This window comes from Pseudomyrmex gracilis, unplaced genomic scaffold, assembly GCF_002006095.1.
Source record: "Pseudomyrmex gracilis isolate BER0280 unplaced genomic scaffold, ASM200609v1 scaffold_27, whole genome shotgun sequence".
NCBI lineage: Eukaryota > Metazoa > Arthropoda > Insecta > Hymenoptera > Formicidae > Pseudomyrmex > Pseudomyrmex gracilis.
Genome location: NW_018020611.1, coordinates 983,951 through 1,007,040, shown reverse-complemented (window position 1 = coordinate 1,007,040; position 23,090 = coordinate 983,951). Strand labels below are relative to the sequence as shown.

General features: G+C 40.0%; 1 protein-coding gene across 1 annotated transcript in view; it reads right to left on the bottom strand.

Annotated features, from left to right (window-relative positions):
* The window catches only part of LOC109852306, a 165,546-nt gene that overhangs the window by 8,014 nt on the left and 134,442 nt on the right, over positions 1–23,090 (bottom strand). The window contains exon 5 of the mRNA XM_020423346.1: positions 6,684–6,856. Coding sequence (XP_020278935.1) covers positions 6,684–6,856 — 173 coding nt within the window. The remainder of the gene's footprint in view (positions 1–6,683; positions 6,857–23,090) is intronic.

The following is a 23,090-nucleotide window of genomic DNA, read 5'->3' as shown; positions in this document are numbered from 1 at the left end:
CGTTCCGCGTGTTCGCGACTCTTTCTCAGGCTTCTCTTCCCGTTTTCTCCCCGCGAACACAGAGACGGCAAAAGGGATGCAATGAACGATACCGTCTAGGCACGTCGTTCGTTACAGTTACTTCTTGTTAGACTCGGGGCCCTGCTCTATCCAGCAGTAAATTCATTGGAACGTGCTGTATGCCGCGGCTCCACAAATGGCACTATTACTTGGACCGCGATGGGGATTTATACGTGGTTAGTCGCGCGCGCGTGCCTTTCTTGCGATGCATTCTCGCGTCCCCTCCTTGCTAATTAACTTTATGACCGCGCGCGCGCGCGCGGAAGGGCGTGAACCACCACGCGTTGTGACGCACGCGAATTTCGCGTTACTAAACGAATTCGCGGGAATTCATCAGGCTTCTATTCTCTGACGGGCTTGAAAAACGTGCGCTATGTTCTTGGAAGTAAAACATAAATTTCCAACATTTTTCCTAAGCACGGAAAACTATAAAGTTTGTTATCTGTTTGGCTTTTCTGCCGAGCGGCGTGTTTTCAAAATGCGTTCTGACACACGGCGCAAATTTTGCGCCATTTGTACAGGCAAATATAATGGAGTGCGGGACGCGAGAGAAATGTTTCTCTCAACGCGCAATACAGCGTATATGTGTGTGCGTATTTTCGTCTCTTTTCGATTTATATATTTATACATTTTAATGAAACATATGTAGAACTGACCGCGTTCTGACACACGCATATATATGTGCAAAAAATGCGGCGCACACACGACAGTTTTTATTTTGATTTATTATATTATTCCATCTCCGAGCCTTCGGCAAATTATTTGCCAGAATCGAAAACTATTCACTTGTTTGTTTGTTTGCGCCGGTCTATTGATACACACATTCGGCTTGTCACGATGTTTCTCGCAGTGGAATATATCCACGATGACAATACGCAAAACGTGTGTATACATATATATATATATATATATATATATATATAACGTTTCGTTAATATGGAAACAATTTTTACGGAAATAACACAATTGCGCGAATTATTTTTATATAAAAGAAATGCAACATTATTTGCTAACATTATTCATTGTGCCGGGGAGCGAGTAAAACGTGCGATTTCAAACGCAAAAACTTTTAGCTAAATTGAAATATTGACCGAGCTGGGTTTGTGCTTTTATCGCTAATTCACAGCACAATATTGTTACGTATTTGTTTCTTTTGATATATCCGAATCAATATAAAACATCGTATACGCATAATAAATTTCGCGTGAAAACATCATCTCTTGTTATCGTATAAGATTAATTTATAGTTTTAACTTTGTTGTAAATATATACTTTAATAATAACGACATTAAAATAGCATCAAATGATTTGTAAGAGAGAGATGTTGCATATCTCATTTTTTGACGCGGTATCTCTGTAATGATTTCATCTACTTAGATTATTCTCCAACTATTTCCCTCGCGTACAGAAATCGGATCAGCCGTTGTCCGGTGTAATGAGATATATGACATCATTGCCACGGTCGCGTTGTCCAGTCCGAGGCAATCTCGATCCTCGTACCGTGAACTAGGAAATGACCCAGGATAATTCCGGTCGTAAGATTTAATCTTTCAAGACGTGAAGCGGGAAAATAGAAAGATCGCAGCGGGGAGATCTTCGTCGCGAAGTAGGGCAGTAGTAGAAAACGCGACGACATCGACACGGCAGCACAGCCTTGAAGGCACAATAGCAATTACCCAGAAACGACGATCGCTCCTTGCCGAGTGGCCAGATAGCGTCAAATGGAATCGAATCTGCGGTAACGTTCCGAAGAGATTGGGAAGCGGCGGAGATCGATCTCGAGTGTCATCGAACGTAAAGCTTTATCGATCTCTGTCAACCGGATATTGCATGGATAAGGATACGAGAGGCCTATGTAAACGCGGTCTTGACTCGCGATCGGCTGCCGATCTCATGTGCATCGATCCTGTCCTCTCTCGCGACATTTGCGGCCTTTCGCCACATGATTTCAATTGCTAACGCGTCGATTATCGGGTTTGTGAAAAACGTTTGTCAACGCCTGGAAAATTGAAAAAGCAACTTCAGAACTCTGCTGCTATTTTCGATCGAAGCCGCGTAAGTTTTTGGTGGCAAGATTGTACAAAAGTTTTCCGACAACAAACACAAATTCTCTTGACGTGTTTGATGTCAAAATCGATTGGTTCTCGAACAAAAATATCTGTGAAAAGAAATAGAAGAGATCGCGAGTTATATGTCGTTTCGTTTTGAATGGTGTTTTGGCGCATTTGATTCTACCGGCTCTTTGTTGCGTCAGTAACGGAATATTGACGTAAGAAACGTAAACATAAATTTGATTTCTACCGATAAGACATGATAGAACGGGCGGAACATGGCGAAGCGTCATTTGTTCGGCAAATTGTGGGAATTGGCGCGAACGCGAATACGGTTGCAATGTATTGATAAAAGATATTGCGGCAGCTTTTGACAAAACACCACAAATATTCGAAGCGAATCGACTCGCCGTACCTTGATGAAAATATAATCGAACGTAAAAGTTTCCCGTCGATATTTCGCGTCTCGATATTTTTCGAAAGAAACTTTTTTTCCGCGACATTTTTTGCACTCTGCGGTAGTGCACAATTAATAGAAAATCCGATTACTCTCGCTTTTTTTTTTTTTTTTTTTTTTTTTTTTTTTTAATAAAACTCGTAATTATCTTATGAGACGTTTAATGTGTAACGTGTTGATCGAGTCGGGTTTTTTAAAAAACAAATATGTTGGTGCGCACATTTGACATTTTTCAAGTTCAAATTTGCGATAACCGCGAATAGGCAATTTTTCTGCGCCCAAATATTTTCCGCCACCTGCGATAATATTTCGCCGCTCGATCAGCTTGTCGGGAAAAATAACCCCTTTATTTTTCCAATTTCGTCCGACAGCTTGATCGAAATTGGAGGTCATGAAAATCTCGCCGCAGCGACGTCCGGTGCCGGAATAAAACAAGTATAAAACACGGGAGTGAAACGATATAACGGGCCGCGTTATAACGTTATACTTTCAGGCTTCTCTCTACTACGTGCGTTTCGCCCGGGTGTGTGTCCGATGTTCCTCGTCAGTCTGACATTGCCGCGAGTTCCGGGCCGGATATTACGGCGAACCGCCGCGCCGGACGTATCGCAGAAATTGTCGCGTATCACGACGTTCGCGGAAAGTAATACCATAATCAGCCGATGGACGTTGAAGCGAGGTTGCTAGCCGATCGCAATGCAGAAAAAACCGTTCAACTCCCGGTGAATTTTATTACACTTTTACGACGCGCCCTACGCCCGATGTAGGAAAGATAAATACTATTCAGAACGCGAATACACACAGGAACATATACGGGACGCGCGCAATGTCACGCGAATAACAGCCGAATGTGTCGCGGATGGCAAATAAGATAGCGAGATTTTATTCAAGTTGGAAAACATCGGATTTATGACGATTTTCACTGCGCTTTTAATGCAGAAAGCGAGCGTATGTTGTGTCATGCGCTTATCTACAAGTTGCTGTTTGTTGTATAAAAATTAATTCGCTTTGAAATATGTTCTTTTTCGTAATATCGTCTATAAGTGTTTTATTTTGTGCACTTACGTAATTACGTAATTTAATTTTACTTATGTGAAAAAATTATTTCATTAAAGCGGCACATCTATCGGTTTCAAGAAAATTTTATATATTTTAACGTTTTTCGCCATAGATTTCGATGAAACTGATCGAGTTGTTTACGATATTCACACAAACATTTTATTTCCGGACTCTCATTTGAGTTGATGAAAGTCGTCGACAATTTACTTTTCATTATGATAAAAGTCCTCCGCTGACGATGTCGAGCAACTTCAAAGTTGAAGTTCAAAGCGAGCTTCCCAGGGACATCTCGCAGCCAACGACGACTGCAAGAAAACGTAAGAACGTCGTCATCGTGCGTGTAGCGCGTATATAATGTCGCATCGAAGTAATAAGTTTTCGAATCGAGGCAATATCAAGGCAGAAAGAGATTCGATACACAACGACGGGGATCAGACGCGACGGACATATATATATATAGTATCGTTATTGGTATTCAATGTGTGTATCGACTGCGTAGCCAATCCGACTAGCTGCGTTTCACGATAAATTGCATTTGTGGCTTCGGGGTATTCCGGGTCGGGGTGTTTTGATAAACAAAACGAAAGAATATTAGTCTCTTCATCGCGTACAGTATTCGCTCTCATCATCAATTAGCTACTGTGTTGCGCTTTTGTTTTTTTCTCTCTTTAACACGTTTCATGCTTTTGTACCAACTATTTTTTTAAGGAACAGTCTTATATTGAGATACGTGTACGTATACAAAAAAATATGCGTATTTTAAAATTTTAAATAAATGAGAAACATTTTAGAAGATGTATTAATTTTTTTACGCATCTGTCGCACGCATAGAGGTTTTACAAACAAAACAGAAAAATATTTCTAATCTCAAAAGAATTTGTTCTGTGCATTAAATGCGCCGCTTTATATTACATTATTCCAAATTCCGTCCGCGTAATTATACTTCATTATTTATAATCATTTTTGTATAAATTTCGAATACATATTTCAAATTTTCTACATATGAATCAAAGAGAGAATTAATTGTAATTAATTTTATATTTAATTTTCATTTAATTTTCAATTAAAATTACGTGTAAATTTTGATTATTATGTAATCAGTAAGCCGTAGGAATTTGCGTCAAATTGATAAACGCGAAATTAACATAATCATTTATTTACATATATTTTACGATTTCTCGGATGAGGGAATTTATTTCGGTTCTGGAAAGTACAAACGTTTTATGTTTGCGCGCGGCCGCCCGCCTCCCGGGAAAAGTGCGGCCTTAAAACATTCCCATAAATTCTCCTTAAACTTTTATTCCCGTGCAATTGGGACGAGAGGTGTTAGCAGTAATTCACAGTTTGCACTTCGAGCGTGTATTAGGAATAAAAAGCAGACAGTTTTATTAAAGTTAATTGAAGAAACTTGAGGGATGTTGCCGGGACGAAAGTGAGAAGTCGTGTTTCCCGCGAGTGAGTTTTCCTCTCCGCGCATCAGCGATGTTTTCGCTCTCTATTATCGTACGGAACGCGTTGGTCTTGTCAAACGTCGCGGCAAGCAAGTCCGGTGATTTTTTGCTACACATCGCGGGAAAGAAACTCTCTCGCGATCTTCATGCAAAGAGCCTGTTCGTTGCGACAGTCGAAGAGAAAAGAAGCGCGTGTTTAGTGAAGGAATCTTGCCGAAAGACATGAAGGGCCATCTCGAAAGGAAACAGTTCGGTCGCGTAAAGAGAGCGATAGAAGAATCTCTTTTCGAGCGTGATATGTACAGGGTCTTTCATGTGAGACGAGAGAAAGGCGAGTAGTCGATAGTAGTCAGTATCAGCATCGATCACTGAAAGAATGAGGTTTGCCTGCAAACACATGTGACGCAGAAAACGGCAAAGTGCAATGACCACTAGAGACCGAAGATAAAATTGTCAAAATTTCTCTTTGCGTTTTTATATTCCGCTTCGGGATAACTATATTATACTTTTTGCTTATTATTATAATACAAAATGCTATTTTAACGTTGTCATAAGTTTGTGATTTTTTTATTATTCAAGAAAGATCTTTTTACTCGCGATGTTCTCAATATTCTCATTTTTCCAAGTGTATGGACTTTTCCTTCTGGAGTATCTCGACGGGGTATCTGACAGCATCGAAGGCACGTTTGCTTTAAATATTTGTCGCTCCGCTCTTTGAGCGAGAAGCTCGCTGCTAGAAAGATGACGTTTCGAGCGATGCGCTGCATTTTGCCCGTGAAATTCTATGATTTTCCGCGCACGTTTGCTTTTCGACTCTGTCGCAAGAGAACGAAAGAGAGAGAGAGAGACGGACGCGGGGAATCGGTTTCGCGTCGATGACGCCATTTCCAAAATTCGATACCGATATGCGGACATTGTCGTCGATTTCCACGGAATGGAATACGCTTGACGCAGCTGCGTCCATTGAATATATACTCGTCACTTACGCGACTCTCTCATCTCCGAGAAGCGGGCGCTTACTATCTGCCGTTTTATCGATCTTAAAAGTTTCGAATGACGTGCCCGAACTTGAAGGGAAAGTAGACACAGCTATAGGCGTAACGAGCTGACTTAAACTTAATGATATTTTTCTCGAACTTTCTCATCTTATTATGGGGATTTATGAGGTAGTGATGTTCTTCCGTTCCGTTAGTGATGTTCTTGTTCTTGACCGAATCTTAAAAAAATTAAGTAATATTTGAGCGAAAAGTATGTATTATCAGACATACAGACATCTCTCTGTTATACAAGCCATTCATACACCAACGTTCTAAACCTTTCAGTAAAAATAATTATAACTGTTTTTTTTTTTTTACTTTTTGATTAATTTACGAAAACAAAATCAGCAAAGCGTCTGACAAGCAGGAAAGAGACACGTAAAAAGAAGTCAAGAGACGTGACAGCTCTTTGATTTCAAAGTTCGCTTAGCAAACACGCGACAAAGCGCGATTTGTTACTCCCAGCAGTTTCCCGGGAAATGCACGGGAGTAAAAAGTTGAACGTGGGCAAACGTGGGCGAGAAGCGAGGAATGAAAAAGTCTCGGGGATAGCCGGAGAGAGACGTACCTGTATCTCTGGGTGTCCATTTCCCTCCGTTCCTCGGCTATGGCCTCGTTTAGGTCCCTGTTCGGATCGATTCCCCTGGGAGCCTCGCTGTTCGCTTGCAGATTGTCGTTGCTGACGAATTCCACCTCGACATCGTCTTCGTGGTATGACTCGGTCAGGGTGTATTCACGTAGCTGAAACAACAACAGAACGTGAGCATGCTTTCAATCAGCGCTTTGCCACCGATCAAATAAAAAAAAAAAATAAATAAATAAATAAAATAAAAACAAAAAAAATATGTATATATATTTTTTTTTGTTTTCGTGTGTGTGTGTCGTTTATTTCTCTGTACACCGAGAAATACGGCCGTGCTTCATGCATATTTATGAGCGACGGGAAATAAACGTACTCTTCGAGAATTCATAAGCGTTCTGTTTCGCTTCACGTAACCCGCACGCGCGCGGATTATGCTCGACGATACACTCTCGCGCTTAAATACCGGCGTGCGGATTTGCGAGCGGCACTTCATTTCCGATTATCCGGCATATTTATTGCAATCGTATATGAATTTCGCGCAGCTCTCTCTCCTTTTCGAGTTGTTTCATTTTATTTTCTTTACACGTCTATTCTTTGTTACATTTCGAGGCGTTAATGTATCGCACGTATATAAAAAAATGAGATGGATTTAATTAAAAAAAATCAGAGAATTATAATTAGAAGTGAGAGTTGATATTTTAGTTCTTTTTTTTAATTCTTGTGCGCTCATAAATGAGAGTTTTACTAATTTTTACTTGTGTGCTTTTTTCTTTGTTATATTATATTTCTTTACGTAAAGAACACTGTTTTCTCGTTGCAATTTGCGCAAGAAAATATATAATAAGTGTTTCAGATTCGTCACACGTTTTCATTTGCAAATCTCTCGAGTAACTTTCCAGAACGTAAACGTAATAAAAAATTAAAAGCTAGTTCTAAAAGTTCCAGGATTTAATAAGAGGCGCAAAACGCCAAGGCATAAGAATGTATTATATATCTTGTTCTATTTAAAGATTAAACATTGACCGAGTATCTTCCCTTCTTTTTAAAAAGTAGTTGAATTTTTTATCGCCGTAAACCGAAAGCCCCTTTCTTTTACGATGAATTTTAATAAATGAGGATACAGATCTTCAGCAGCAGTTGCTAAGAATCGACCGACAGAAACTTCTTGAACGTAATTTACAATTTTACGTGAGATAAAATTTCCCAATAGCGTTATTGTATTTTTTCTTTATTTTAGGAATAAATAATAAAGTTTGCGAAATGCTGCTTTACATGTAAAAAAACTGTTATATGTTACAAAAGAATTATACACACGCTTCTTGAAGATTTTTATTTCACGTGAAGATAAAATTTTTCAAATGACGCGCGGTAATCGCTTATATTTTTAAAAATACACAAGAGCGCTTTGTAAGATATTTACGACTTCATTTTGTCAACAAGACAAATATACCAAATTAGGCGACAACACATTAAGCGCATTGTCGACTTTCTTTTTAAAGCATCGTGGGGAATGATTGGTGGTATTTAAGGTGGTTTCGTATTGCAAGTAACGTTACGATTAATCACTCCCAGTGGCCAGCGGGGGTACGACCGAATTAAAGCCAATGAGACTTTATGGTGCTTTACCGAGCAACACTCCGCCGTTTTTCTCCGTTTGCTCTTTAGTCCGACTCGGTTTTTAGTTTTCCTTGAAATTTTGCGGAACGACAAATGCAGTTCTGCTGTTACTTTGTTGCTAAAACAAAGAAAAAACGAAAATAGCGACATTTTCTAAGCTGAATGGAGCATTTCGCATCTAATTTAAAGACATATATACATATATATAAAGCCTTTAATAAAAGAATGTCTAAAAAAGAAAAAGGAATACAATATTTAGTTTTTTTTTTTTTAACTGAATTATATATGAAGTGATTATATTTCTATTTGAACTAATTAATATCGCTAATAAATAAAGTGACAAGAACACGAGGATTTGCTATAAACAAAGCAACAAAATCTCAATGTATTTTTTAGTCTTTAATAAAAGGAAAGTATTACTCTAACGAGCATCTCGAGAAACTTTTACCTCGCGCGTTTGAAGCCGCTAATATCGGTCATTCATTCTTAATGAAGCTTATCGTTGCGCAAACGCACGTCTCGCGAACGAATTAATAATATATCGATTTTCTTTTAGCTAATAAAAGCCATAAAAGCTTCCGTGACCAAAGATAAAAGGCGACATTTGCGCCTTTTATTTTATCCAGCGGGATAATACCAAAAAGAATTCATAATCAGCGCTATTACGATAAAACTTTCATGCAAAACTTTGGTTATTTTAAAGCAACTCGTTTTCTGGATTATATCGACGTTGTTATGGAATTAATTGCTTTATTCTCCGCTAATGGATGTTCAGTTTAATCATACGACATACTTTTCTTCTGATAAATTATCGACGCTTTCTTTTTTCTTGTCTAATAAAAATAATTAGCAACAAATGTTTCTCACTGCAAACTAAATGTGCCAATATTTTTTGTTGTTGAATCTCGATTTGTTAAAAAAAAAAAAAACGGATGGCAAGGCTACAAAGATTCGTATGTCGGCGCACAGTCTTTAACGTTTTCATCTTGTCGGCGCGGAACTTTGAAATTGGAGCGAACGTTAATTATTGTCTAATTAAACGTCGCGCTTCGAGCGACAGCTTCTAATCATGTTCCGGTAATCATTTTGCAAAATCCCCACGACGGCAGCGTTGATTCTATTCGCGGATGGAGAGCTAAATCAATAAGTAGACGCAAACTAGGTAGCGCGTCGTGTAAATGTTATTTCTCAACCCAGCAATACGGCCTGTTATGTATTCTCCATGATACCGCCACGGTACAGCGAACAATGCAAAAATTGTTTAACACAGCTGTCTGTTTATTGAGACACGGTAATTGATTTGTTGGGAACAATAAAATTTTCACGTACGCGGGAACAAAAAACAAAAAACAAAAAAAACGTATACAGATTGTTTCGTGAATGAGGATTGATGGAATAACAGAATTCTGGCCGCTGTTTTCGGTATGAAATTTAATATCCGCAGATTCTTGTTTTGTAGAAAATTGTAAAATGCAGCGGAATAAAATGTTTCGGAGTCTCTCTGTCTCTCTCTCTCTGTCTCTCTCTCTCTGTCTCTCTCTCTCTCTCTCTCTCTCTCTCTCTCTCTCGCTCTCAGCATTTGTAAACACGTTTGCATTAACGACGGAAAATAGGACGGATGTTATTCGCGGCGATCGTACATATAAGTGCACCAATTTACGTGATGTGAGAGATCGATAACTAAAATCGGATTCTAAGCTCTACCTTGTCTGTCAGATATAACCAGGATCCGCGATCTCTTGCACGGAGAGTTCGGCAACTCGCGGGAAACACGCTGAACTATAATAACAGTCCAATTAATAGCCTCTCGAAACCTCTACGTGGTTTCTCAATTAATTGAGACGATAACGTATGTACGTCTCTTTCGAGAATGCTGAGCAATCGAGTGGGTACGTTACGATCGTTAAGTGCGATACATATGTTTGTAGCTGGCAGTCGGTGAAAGAAAAGTGTGTCATTTAGTTGCGTGACTCGTGTCAAAATATTGTTTTACCTTAATGTCTCCAAGTTTTGATACTAAATAATGTGAAACGAATTAAATACGTGCATGTGTTCGAAGAAAAGATCAATTTTTATTTAAGAACTACAAACTATGTTCCTCCACTTCTCTTCGTAAAACGTTGAATATTATTTTTTAAGTCAAGACTTTTCATTGTTGGTTACTGTAAGGGCGCAAACACATAAAAAACAAAATTGTCCGCGCCAGGAACAAAGAGCTAATTATTTTGCGGCGTGACATAAATTTACATATTTCTCTTTTTTAAAGAAAAAATTACTCGCAATAAAGAATGTGCGTTTTACATAGAATACTTTTATAAATATTTTTGTCTCCTCAAAATTTAAACAACGTAATTCATACTTATATTATTGTTCTTTTCTTTTCTTGCGGTTGGATTCTTTTGTACACATATTGACAAACACTGGCAAAAGTGTTTTCTTTAGTCGCGTTAAAAAAAGAAAAATAGCTGTTGCGCCCGCCTCTGTTCTTCGCACTTGTGCCTTGATTTCTTGCGCATTCGAGCATAACGATGTCAGCAATTAGTTGTGATTGGCATTCGCACAGGCCGCGTGATACAAACGTTTATGACCCGCGGGGATCGCGGCGGCACGTCAAACCCGCGCTCGATTCGAATCACAGAGGATTTGCAAATCTAATTGAAAAAGCTGGCAATCACGCGGTGAGTCAACGTCGTTTAGGGAAATAGCTTGATCTCGCGAGCGCGATAAAATATAGAAATAATATATCGCTGGCTTCCCTTGCTCCATTAAAACAGATTAATTCCGCGAACGACAAGCCGATTTTTCTGCGACAAAACTGTACGAAGAACGGATCATTTATTTTTTTAACCGCTAAGAAAATTCGCGTCAATAGGGCGAAAATATCAGATCATTAGCACGAATTCTGGAATCAGGAATAATTGATTTTCCACGCGGAGTTAACGTAGCTTTTATTTTAATTACAGAGACAAATATTGAACGTCTCTTTTAGTGATCCAGTTTGCTCAAGACATTTGCAAAAGCACTTTAACGATGAAATATGTTCAATTTGCTACGAAAAGAACGTTTCCGTTTTACTTAAAAAACCACTATTTTTATTCTGCGCTGCTTGCAAAAACATTGGCAATTGGAAATAATGTATATTCAAAACTAACACACTATGTCTTAAAAGAAATTTGTACAAACAAACGATATTACTTTTCTCCACGCAACTTTGAACAAAACAAATTTCTCTCTTCTTTTTGATTTTTTTTTTTTTCATGTAAAATCACCGCTTATTTCTCGGTAGCGCTATATTCGCGTGACTCTTCTCCGTACAACAGAAATATTTATTTCCATCCTTAATCTATATGCACGCGATATTTATGCGCTTGCAAAATATTTGCTCATTGCACTTTTAACATTGCCGAAGCGAGGAAACATAAATACGTACGTACGTACGTAGGTACGTACGCGGTGTTTGTTATTGTGCGGAGTATTAATAAACTCGGTATACACACACCAACTGTGTATAAAATTACGTGTGCGTTGCCGCTGTGACGCAAGTAACAAATTGCCGCTGTAACTGCAAGGAAACGTATGCCACCTCGCATCTTGTAACGTTTGTGCCATCGCTCTAGCGCGCATAAATCAAATGTTGCCGCGAACGAGATAAAGAGCTCTCGCAGCGGGAGTAAAGAGCTCCGGGTTCTCGCGCTTTTCCATTAAACATTCGTATAGCGACTGTACAAACGCCGCGGTGTTTCGCTCTGCTTTACGGGATATTAATTGAATACTTTGCGATACGCGATACAAAAGAAATGCACGTTCTGCCATCGTTTGTTCGTGCCGTCTGACATTGATGAAGGTTACTGCCGAGAGTGAAGAGGAAACAGAACAATGCATCAATAGGAAAACAGCACAGGTGAATTATTTTGCAACTGTTTTACGTGAAGATTTTTACGTGCGCGTTTATCTTTTTCGTGCCTTTTTGCAGTAAATATAAATACGGGCATACAGCCAGCTTCTATACTACACGCCGTCGGTTGCACGATTTTTGATATGCTCTACACGTGGTCTGTTCGTCTCGCTCGTATCTCGGGAATCATTCATACGACGTTTGCAGCACACGAAAAGGTATTATGATTTTGCAGCGCGAAAACTCGCTGTATTTCTGGCAATGTAATTCTCTCTCTCTCTCTCTTCACCGCTTCGCATTATTCGCTTGCGGCGCTCATTCCCGTTTTGTATCCGCGCGCGTCGCTTCCGTCACGGACCCGTACGCAGTGAGCGATTCCGAGGTGGTTCCGAAGCGCGGAATTGAAATCGTAACGACAACCAAAGTTACATCTCTCACTCTACTCGACCGAGCTCGACGTCCGTGCATTTCGAAGCGTCGAACATATACAGAGTGAGTGCACTCTGGGAAACTAACTCGCGCGCAGGTGATTTTGAGGCTGAACGGAAAGTGCAGTGACGGCGCGGTGAGAACGAGGAGAGGATATAGCCGCGGTGACAAGAATAATGCGACGCAAAACGAGCGAGAAAGAGAGGAACATTTAAAGCAAAAAGTCTCCCCAAACAGTGTTATCGGAAACAGAAGTCTCCCCAAATATTCTAGGTATTACAACATTAAAATTTATATAAAATCAGATACATAAATATAACACGAGAAAAGATATTATAATTTTCTTCTATGGGGAATTAATAGGATTAAACCAAGGGGGTAATAAATCCGCAAGCGGGACAAGACGACACGCGGGGGGTTGATAAAATGAGCGCGCAGACCGTGCACGGGGGAAAATGCCGAAGGGAAGTGCCGCGGGATAAATCTCGCCGCTATTTACGTGGGGGTATATTTGTGCGTTCATTTGCCGCGGAGTCGAATGTCGCAGCCGCTCGTGAATGAGGGAGCCACGAAGCGAGAACAGGACAAGGGATGGGTACGACAAGGGTTGGACCGGCCGGGAATGGGCGTAAACACAATTTTGAAAATTTTCTCTCAAGTTCCCCTCGCGTGCAAACGACACCCGCCGTTCATTAGCGCTCCATGTCGTCCGAAACCTAATCTACGTTCTCACACACGTGCGTGCGACACGCGTAGGATCAATGAATCGCGCAAGACCGAACCCGGCGACGAGAAGGTCACTCGTTTATTTGCTCTAACTTGGATAATTCGCGCAAATTTACGCGATTGGATATTTTCGTTTGCAATTAGGTTTCTCTGGTTTGCAAACAGAATGCGATTTATTTCTCAGAGAGAAATGTGAAAGTGTATTTCCGTTTAAAATAATACTATCAGGTTTTTGAGCTTGAAACTCAAAAAATGTGAAAGTCGTGGTGTAGATTTTATCCCATACGTATATTTTTAAGGTTGTGATATACAATATTATTTAATAGTGTTAAAAATGCTATATAAAAACATCTAACATATTGAAAAATTTACGTGTGATAAAAAAATATTATTTCTTTTCTTTTCCTTCATAAAAAAAATCCATTTTGCATGGACCGCAAAATGCGCGTTTTTGAATCAAATGTTTCACATCTATTGTTGCCTCCTTTCCGCGTTGCCGATTGGTTGGTTGGTTGATAGAGTCGAGTCCAGTCGAGCCGAATCGAACCGGTAAGATCGAGGGAGTAAATAATGACAGAAAAGAGATTTTGATAGTTCGTCGTACACGTGAAGAACATAAAAAATGTGACTAAAATAAAGTCACGTGACAGGAAAAAATAGAAAAACAACACGTGACTAAAGTAACGTGACTGTAATTTATATTATATATAACATTAAATAATATATATTATACGTATAATTTATTATATATTTATAATATTATACTTTATATTGTATTATACACATACTACAGTAAGGTCACTGACCTCGGCCGAATGATCGCGGCAGGGTCATTGACCTCGGCCGCGTGACCGCGGCGAGGTCACTGACTTTAATGACGTGATTACGGTATATATATGTACATGTATACATATATATATATATACATATATGTATGTGTTATATATAGATATAGAATATTATATATATAATATATATAATATTCTCTTTTTTACTTTTGTCCCTGTCACGTGACTTTAGTCACGTGTTGTTTTTCCATTCTCTTTTTTTCTTTTATTTTTCGAGTTTGATTTTCATGCGTTATTTCTGACATCTCTCATATGTACATCATGTGTATTATATGGTTTGTAAGACGTATATACTAGCTGTCATCGCGGTGACAGGTTGTGTTCACCGACACAACACGTTAAAATAAAAACAATAATAGCGTGCGCGTAGCGCGCGCCTGTGTTGTCCTAGTAAAATTAAAAAATTGTTACTTCAATTCGCATCGTTGCAATTGTTTTTTTGAAGAGATCTAATTATCGTCTATTTTTATATAGTCAGATCTATATAATCGCGCGTCTCTATCAGTTTTCAACAAAAAAATTCTCAATAATTTGTTTTGCAATATAACATTTTGTTGTATTTTTGCAGCGGTTTTATCTTTAATTATTATCCGATCGTTTGAATTTGCTTAACTCAACTTAATTGTACTTTTTATTTCTGTATTCTCCGCTCATCGCAAATACACACATCTATACGCATCTACGGAAACGTGCGCCGATAATTCGCTCGCGTGTCAGACAGTGCGCTTGTAACCATAGAATAACATTTGAGTTAGTGGCGTTATTACTTCGCAAACAGTGCCATAACTCCCTGGATAAGCTACGCGTCTCCCTTGTTCTGTCTCAAACGCGGGGATAACTGCGCGAAGTTCTGTGCATCGTGTTTAGACGTCGCGTCATCGTACAGTCATACTGGGAATATGTAATTACGAATCATTTACTTAACATGAAAACACGGAGACCGCTCTTTCTCCCTCTTCTCTCCTCTCCTTTCTCTCGTCGTAAATTTCTCAAGAAACATCGAGAATCCGAAACCAATTTTCCATCTTTATGACAACGCGCGAAACAACGGATGAGCAACAAAATGAGACGAGTATTTGTGCCGCCGCGCGTTTTGCAAGAAATGCAAATCGCACGCGCGTCCGCGACTTCTCAGCAATCGCATTTGCATCCGTAAGCTTACCGTTTCTATTGAATGAATATACGAATTTTCACTGCGCGCGTTTCTGCATAAAACATCGGTTGCTGCACAATTCCCGATAGGGGGATAAGATGGCGAAGGTGATTGCCGCGCAGGATGTGAAGAATAATCCAGATTGTTATTAAAGTATTCTGCGACGTTTTGACACGGTCATCTCCGGGGGTAATCCGGCCCTTCGGGCGAGCACCGCATAGTCATTTGCATATTCGCGGAACGTGTTTTCGCGGATCGCGCGTAGATCGAAACACCGTCTCGTAAAGTGAATCTCTCTCTCTCTCTCTCGCGCGCGCGCGCGAAATCACAGCGGAGAGCTTTTCGCGCCGAGCGCATTAAAACTCGCGATAAGTTTCACGCGGTCGCTTATCGGAAACAATTCAAGTGCGCGGTTCCTCGTTCGATTTAATTGACGGTATTGTATCGCGCGTGTCGTCCACGTATTTGCGTCGAGGCAAAACTTTTGCGCGCGACTGTCGTTCAAAAACGGCTCTGATAAAGTTAACTGCGAGCCGAGTTGGACACGGATAGTCTCGCGCAAACGCGCGTGCTTGCGACGATTTTCATTAGTATAGTTTGTTACGATGTCTCGTAACCGAGTCATCTCTAATGCAAAAAAATCGGTCGAAATGGAGAAAAGAAGAAAGAAAAAAAAGAAAAAAAGAGACAAGAAGATAGAAAGAAAAAAAAGAAAAAAATAACAGAAGAAAGAACATTACAGAGAATAGAGAAAAACAAATAACGTGAAAGAAGCTCATCTTTCTGACTAACGAAAAATTTTCTTTATTAGACTTTCTTACGCGAGCGAAAATCATATAATTGCATTCTTCCCAATTCTCACATCTCTTAATTTCTATCGCAATGTTTCCGCCGAGAATTAAAATATATTACAAAGTTCCGCTCGAGTCTTTTTTGCTCTGAACGAGTTGATTTCCTAAACATGGGTTACGTGGACAAACCCACATCGAAATTATCGAAAATATTTAGAGAAACAGAAATATTATTCGCGTTTGATCAATTTTAAGAAGTAGATTTGATGAGGCGATTGAAGAGATTACAGATCGATACGAAATTTCCGATTCGAAGGTGCCAACTTCACTTTCTTCGCGCGAAATTACACCCGAAAGCTGCGAGTGCATTAAAAGCCCGTTTCGATCGACGTCTCGTCGATCTCCACGAAGAGAGAGTCGATCCATCATCGAACGGCTTTAATTTCGACCTGTCATTGCGACGTAATTTCGCTCATAAAAGCTCCCGATAAGAGATGATGCGCGCGAATGCATTAGATCGCTCCAAGAATTCAGTTTTTTATTATTATCATTCTTCGTCTCTCTTATTACGTGAGAGATGTGACAATAAAATTGCGCTATATGCAATATAATGCGCAATTTATAATATTTTTCTATTAGTTTTGAGATTTCATTGCGTTGATTTCGATTACACAATAGTTCCTGAATGTGAGCTATTATCTTGGAGCTTAAAATCCGTCTATCGGAACGAGCTCTCGTTATCTGCGCGTCTGGCATTTCGCGCGCTGCATTTGCGACGTAACGCTCTTGCAGATAATGGCGGTTGGCTTTTCAAGTAGTACCACCTACTTGCAGAATGACGCTGTAACTCCGCGCAGATGCTCACCCTCGTCTGTTTTCTCTCTCGATGCGCTCGTCGTTTGTGTACATGTGTGCGTGCGTACGTGCGCGCGCGGGTGTCGTGTCGAGGGATCACCTCGTCATTCATTCATGGCAGGAGAGAACAGCGTGGGACACTCGTTGCATATACCATAGAACGACGAAGACGAGAACGACGATGCGGTGGTTCTACCGCCGGGGGGATGAAATAACCGCCCGCAGTAACCGTTGTTCGTGAGCGGCCCGGTGTAAATTAATTCTGTAAACTTTCCGCGCCGTCGCCGTATCCCATACCTCGTCGTCATCGTCGTCTCGGACTCGGAACTTGTCGGACTTACAACGCGCGCGCAACGCCATCGTAAATATGTATTATGTAAATTATTAATTACCAATGGCGCGCGCGCACGCCCACGCCAACAACGTTTCGCATCGCGCCGCGTTCTAGTCTCTCTCTCTTTCTCTTATGCAGTTACGGTTAACGAATCATAATTGAAACTAGGAGCTTCAAAGGTGTTAAAAGCCAACAAGTTAGCGCGCGACGAGCAAGCGTGTATACAAGTTGATCTTACAATTAGTTGTTTATTGTTTACATTGTTTATTTTATAATTAGTTGTTTATCAAGAGAGAAGTAGTCTAATTAACATTATTTGTGAAACACACGCTCTTTGGTCGCAAAACTTGGCTTATTTTCGATGCTAATTGCATCGTGGAATGAGAGAGACACCTTTTCATTCTCTAACCGTTTTAATTATCGCATCGATGTTACAAGTTCCAATACACTCTCCGTGTTTCCCTTCCGCGTCAGTCGACTCGTCCTTGGAGAATCGGGCTGATTTAGGACGACGGCGCTAGTTAAATCGTCGCGCACCCTCGATGAGGAAGGATTCCGGGGGCTGACGTTTGGAGAAAGGGGTCGAACGGCGCGTTTCCGGAAGCGTTCTAATTTTACGTTGCGGCGGCCAGCGTGACGCTCGTAAATCTGTGGTTACTGAGGTCCGTTGGTTGACGCTCTGCTATGCGTCCTACTATTTCTCTCGGAATTGCGCCACGCTGCCGGGGCCAGGACGTCGCTTGGATATCGCCCGGCAAAACGATATCTGTGCTCCCGAGCGAACGAGCGAACGAACGAGCGAGCAAGCGAGCCGCGAACTCGTCTCTGCACACGCATATGCGAATAGATATGTTGTGACGTGTCCAAACGCAACCGCGTCGTCGCTGTAATTTCGCGACGTTATTGCAATAAGGTAGAATAAATTAATGAAACAGGCGAGTTTCTCTCCATATATTCCTAGTGTGTAACAACCAGGAGGAAGATTCCGCGCCCGGTTCTCAGCGATGAAGAGAAAACGGTAGAAGATATGGGGCTGTCCAATTAAATAAGGCAAAGTAGGGCAAAACCGGATAGGAAGGTTAAGCCCAGGTACTCGTCCCTGTTTCCCGCGGAAAATGAGAAAACGCGATAAAGTTTTCGTGCTCCGCACTCGTGATGCATTAATTTTTAGCAGTGCATCGTAATACTTCCCTACTTTATATCCACTTCTGATCCGCTCATCGTTTTCATCTTCTGCCTTTGTAAGAGGGAGAGAGAGAGAGAGAGAGAGAGAAGTGTGTGTATAATCCTCTCACAGTATTTAAAATTAATTGATTATTACGCAACGCAAATTATCTCTCTCGTTCTTCTCGTTTCTGTAATAACAAGTTCGCGATAATAGCGATTATCTTCGCGCTTCTTCTGGAGTTTCGCGGAAAATACATTGCGAAAAAAAGCTGAAATTACACAGGTACGTGCGATTATCCGTGTTAAAGCGTTTGAAATTTTTTCTTTTTGTTCTATATCTTCACAAGAGAAAATATTAATGCAACATGAGATATTTCCGCGCATATATTTATCTTCCCTTTATATTTTTAATAATATGTGCTTACAAAGTATGTGTGCAAGAATATTATAGCGCAACAAAGCAGCAGTACGCGACGAAGAGAACGCGCGTTTTCACGCATGCATGCGCTATGGAGCAGCAAAGGGAGGTCGATAAACCTCGCCTCTTAGAGAGCTCAGGATTATCGTTCACAATGAATGTTGAGTTATTAACACTGTCGATATATCGGTGAATTCGGTAAAATGCATAATTACAACGGGAAACAACATTACGTAAGCCATATGTGTGACACAATATAGTAATTGTGCTGTAGCGTTCGCAAATAATTAAACGCTTTTGTTGAATCATTTGCAATCCGCTCGTACAATATACATAATACGATTGCTCAGTGCATTATATTTACAATGACAGTTGAGATAAATTTGTCGCGTATATCGAATGTTTCTTATCTCCTGTTCGAAGGATTTTTATATCGCAATAAGTGGAACTCGGCAATTTTGCGATGCAATATTTTTTTAACACAACTAGGCACTCGTGATAGAAATCGTTTCAAATACGATTAAAAATCAAGAGACTTGATGAGAAGTCTGATGTTTTACTTTTAAGTTTTTTCGCGCACAGGTGTTTCCCGCAAATTAATAGACGTAACTGCAGCTGCAGGAATCAGACTGTCGTTCCCTCAGGCGATCGATTTCGCGGCCGCGTTCGATCGCGAACTCTGCCAGAAGCACCACGTGTGATCGCACAACTAGTAATTCACCTCTCGCCTGCTCTCGGTACCTTTTTGTGTGCAACGAGCTGCATGTGGAAGGTGGAACGTGTTTCGCGCTATCCTTGTAGAGAGTAGCGCAACACCGCAAAGCCACTCCTATATCACCTCGCGGTCGGGACGCGAAACAGGCGGGAGAGAAAAAGAGTTAGAGTTAGAGAGAGTGAGTGAGTGAGTGAGAAAACGTGTATTACGCGAATAGCGCAGTGAAGAGAAACAGTGATAAGAGCTGCTGACTGAAGAGAGGCAGTGATGAACTATTCTCAAAATGTATAACATCAATGAAGCGCTACGCACAAAATTTAAGCTCTTCGTATTTTCCTTCGTATTTTCTACTAAATTATTTAGTGCAACTTATGCGTGTATCTATGTTTTTTTAATGAATGTAAACTCTTAATTTGTAAACAAATCATTGTATCTGGCTGTTACGATGTACGTTTATTTGATATTTGGCTTGCACAAATGGTTTTTCATCACGTCGTCGCGTAATAATAAATCAAGTGTGATGATTCTTTTTTTCGATATTTTTTGTTACAAAAACGGTTTATCGTTAAAAACACATCGTGTATATTTTTAAATATTCCCGTTGTCGCCAATTACAATTAATTGCGATCGTTAGCCACCGAAGTTGTTCGGCGCTGGGCAATGGCATCGATTGCTCGACAGTTGCTACTAATCGGATTTCTCTGTTCGATATAAAATCTGTTAATACCAGTGGGGTTCGTGGTAATTAGTTGGTGGCCAACGTTGTAATTTAATAATTGTCGCTAATTTTACATCGTTTACTTTGTCGAAGGGTGTGTGTGTGTGTGTGTGTGTGTGTGTGTGTGTGTGAGAGAGAGAGAGAGAGAGAAAGAGAGAGAGAGGACGGTGGCGAATAGAGTTTCGGCGTCGGATAGGGAGGAGGCTGCTTTTCTCGTAACCACCACGCTGGTTAGTACGTCGATGGTTAGAGAACCGTGACAAATTGCAACGGTGGTACGGCCGATCGAAACAGCCGACGGTATAGAAGCGGTTGGCGAATTTCGGGAAATTGGAAACTGGAAAACCGATCCCGAGAGGGCAAGGGGGAAATTTCCAGATTGACACGCACGCGTGCCAAACCGCCATGTACAAATTCGTCGTGCTCATAATTGAATAACGACGTTAAAGTCTGTGTTGCCGGGCCGGGCTTATCTATGCACACCAGTCTGTAATTCTTTAGATTCGTTTCCGAGTAATTTTCATGCTCGTCCAATGGCATGCTTTTTTCGCGAGCGCGTATTTTAATGAATATTTGTCTCTTTTTAATCTTTTTTTCTACTTTCACAAAGAGTATTGGATTATTAAGTTATCTCTTTTTTCGTCTGCGATATCACATACAAGTCAACACAAAGCGCGGGTCTTAAGACGTTTTGACGATAGACTTTGTTACTTCGTCCTTTAATTTTTCATATAGAATAATCGGAGAGATGTGTTTATATATATATTTTTTTTCTTTCAGACTTTAAATAGCTCAAAGTTACACATCAAATTTTCATTTGTTAACTGCTTAAATATAATCCGTTTGCGTGTTAGCACATTCGAGAATTTTAACCACATTTACTTTCTTGTCCGTATCCGTAGCTTTCCATTACGTGTGAGCTTAATTGCCGTAATTTAATAAAGTCCCGTTTCTCGTCGCTTGCGAATTACTAAAATATTAGGTTACTCGGCAATCGTTACTTCCGTAGCGAATTTACACGGTTCTGGAATCACGTAATGGTCAAGCTGCAGCAATAACGAGTCTCTCACAGAAATTCTATACCATTTTTCTGATAACATTCACACACGCTCGAGAGTTGGCCGACTTGTTAACGGTGAATTGCTCTCGTTAAATAGTTTATATATATATATATTTTCTGAACACACACATACATGCGCGCACATGACGATCTTATGAAACGCGTTGAACATTTATTTGTTCAGTTTTCAATTACTGGTTAGAACAATTAGTATAATTTAATAAATGCGCATCCCTCACGCATATATACGTTGCATCGCGCTCTGCAAGTAAATTTCATATATCGTCGGTACATTCCTGGGGTTTACATAGCACGTATGTTTTACGATTTTCACATTCTTTCTCTCTGTATTTAATATTTTCAGATTTTATTTTGGTTATTGCGCCATATTTGTGTTTTATTTTGAATTTTGAATAAATTTGCGATGCAATAAAAACAATGCGGTTGCGTTTGAAAATAACACGCGATTCTTCCATTGAAATTGAAATAATTCTCTGGGACGCGCCGGCACGTTATCCGATTTTCTAAACATCGTTTATTAGAGTGCGCGCTATTGATAATCGCATTTCCAAGGTGTCGGGGGCTCATCGATAACGTCCGTCAATAAATTATTAGCGGTACTTATCAGCACCGCAATGATCTGTGAATCGCAATCTGTCGAATGCGTGATCGTGCATGATTAACGAAAAATCCATTATCGCGTTGCCTGTTGGTGACATTTAAACATACGCAAATAAGTTAATTATTTAATACGCGAGTTTCATTAATTGCTTTATAAATAGATGATTTGAATCGGGAATAGATAACGAATAAACGATAGCGATTATGTATAAACCTATTAATAATTATTTGAGATAAATAATTATTTAAGTAGCAAGAAGAAAAAGAATACTTTTAATAGAAACTAATGTCATACTTTAATTATATACGCAATATTTGTGAATACTCATCTCTTTATAATGCTATTTATTTTATTTAACATAGACTCACTGTAGATATCGACAGACACAGTATACTACTCTCTTATTGATGTGAAGTACTGTATTTATCTGTTTAATTTTGTTAAATAACGCGATAAATACATATATGTGACCGGTAATTGAATATTCAATAAGTTAATAGATTCTAGTAACATTATTTGCACGTGTACATGCAAAATTGTGAAATTAATGCGTGGCGGTCGCGTAAAAGTTGCGACTACGAATATTACGCGTTACGTATTAATGTATTAGATGTATGTAACACAAGGGAATAATACACGAATGTATCCTCAATATACTTTGTTTAATATATGTGCGATTATGGCGGCAGTCGATTTTAATATCAGTCGAATCACGCGCGTATCAGTCGGATCTACGAATTCATTCATTTCTCCTCCTCCTCCGTTCTCTCTCTCTCTCTCTCTCTCTCTCTCTCTTTCTCTCTCTTCCGCCTTCTCTCTCGTCGAAGCGACGGTATCGCGTCACGTTATTATTGCTAATCCGCTTCGGGATCGTTTTGTCGAAATCACAATGGTAAATTTTGTAAGCGGGTCGCGGGCCGGGGTTATTGAATCAAAATTGTAATTTCCAATAACACTTTGCACGCGATCGCGCGATGCCGCGGGGATGATCCCGGGCTGAGCTCGATAATGCAGCCTGAAACTCGATTTCCGAGGTTACTGATA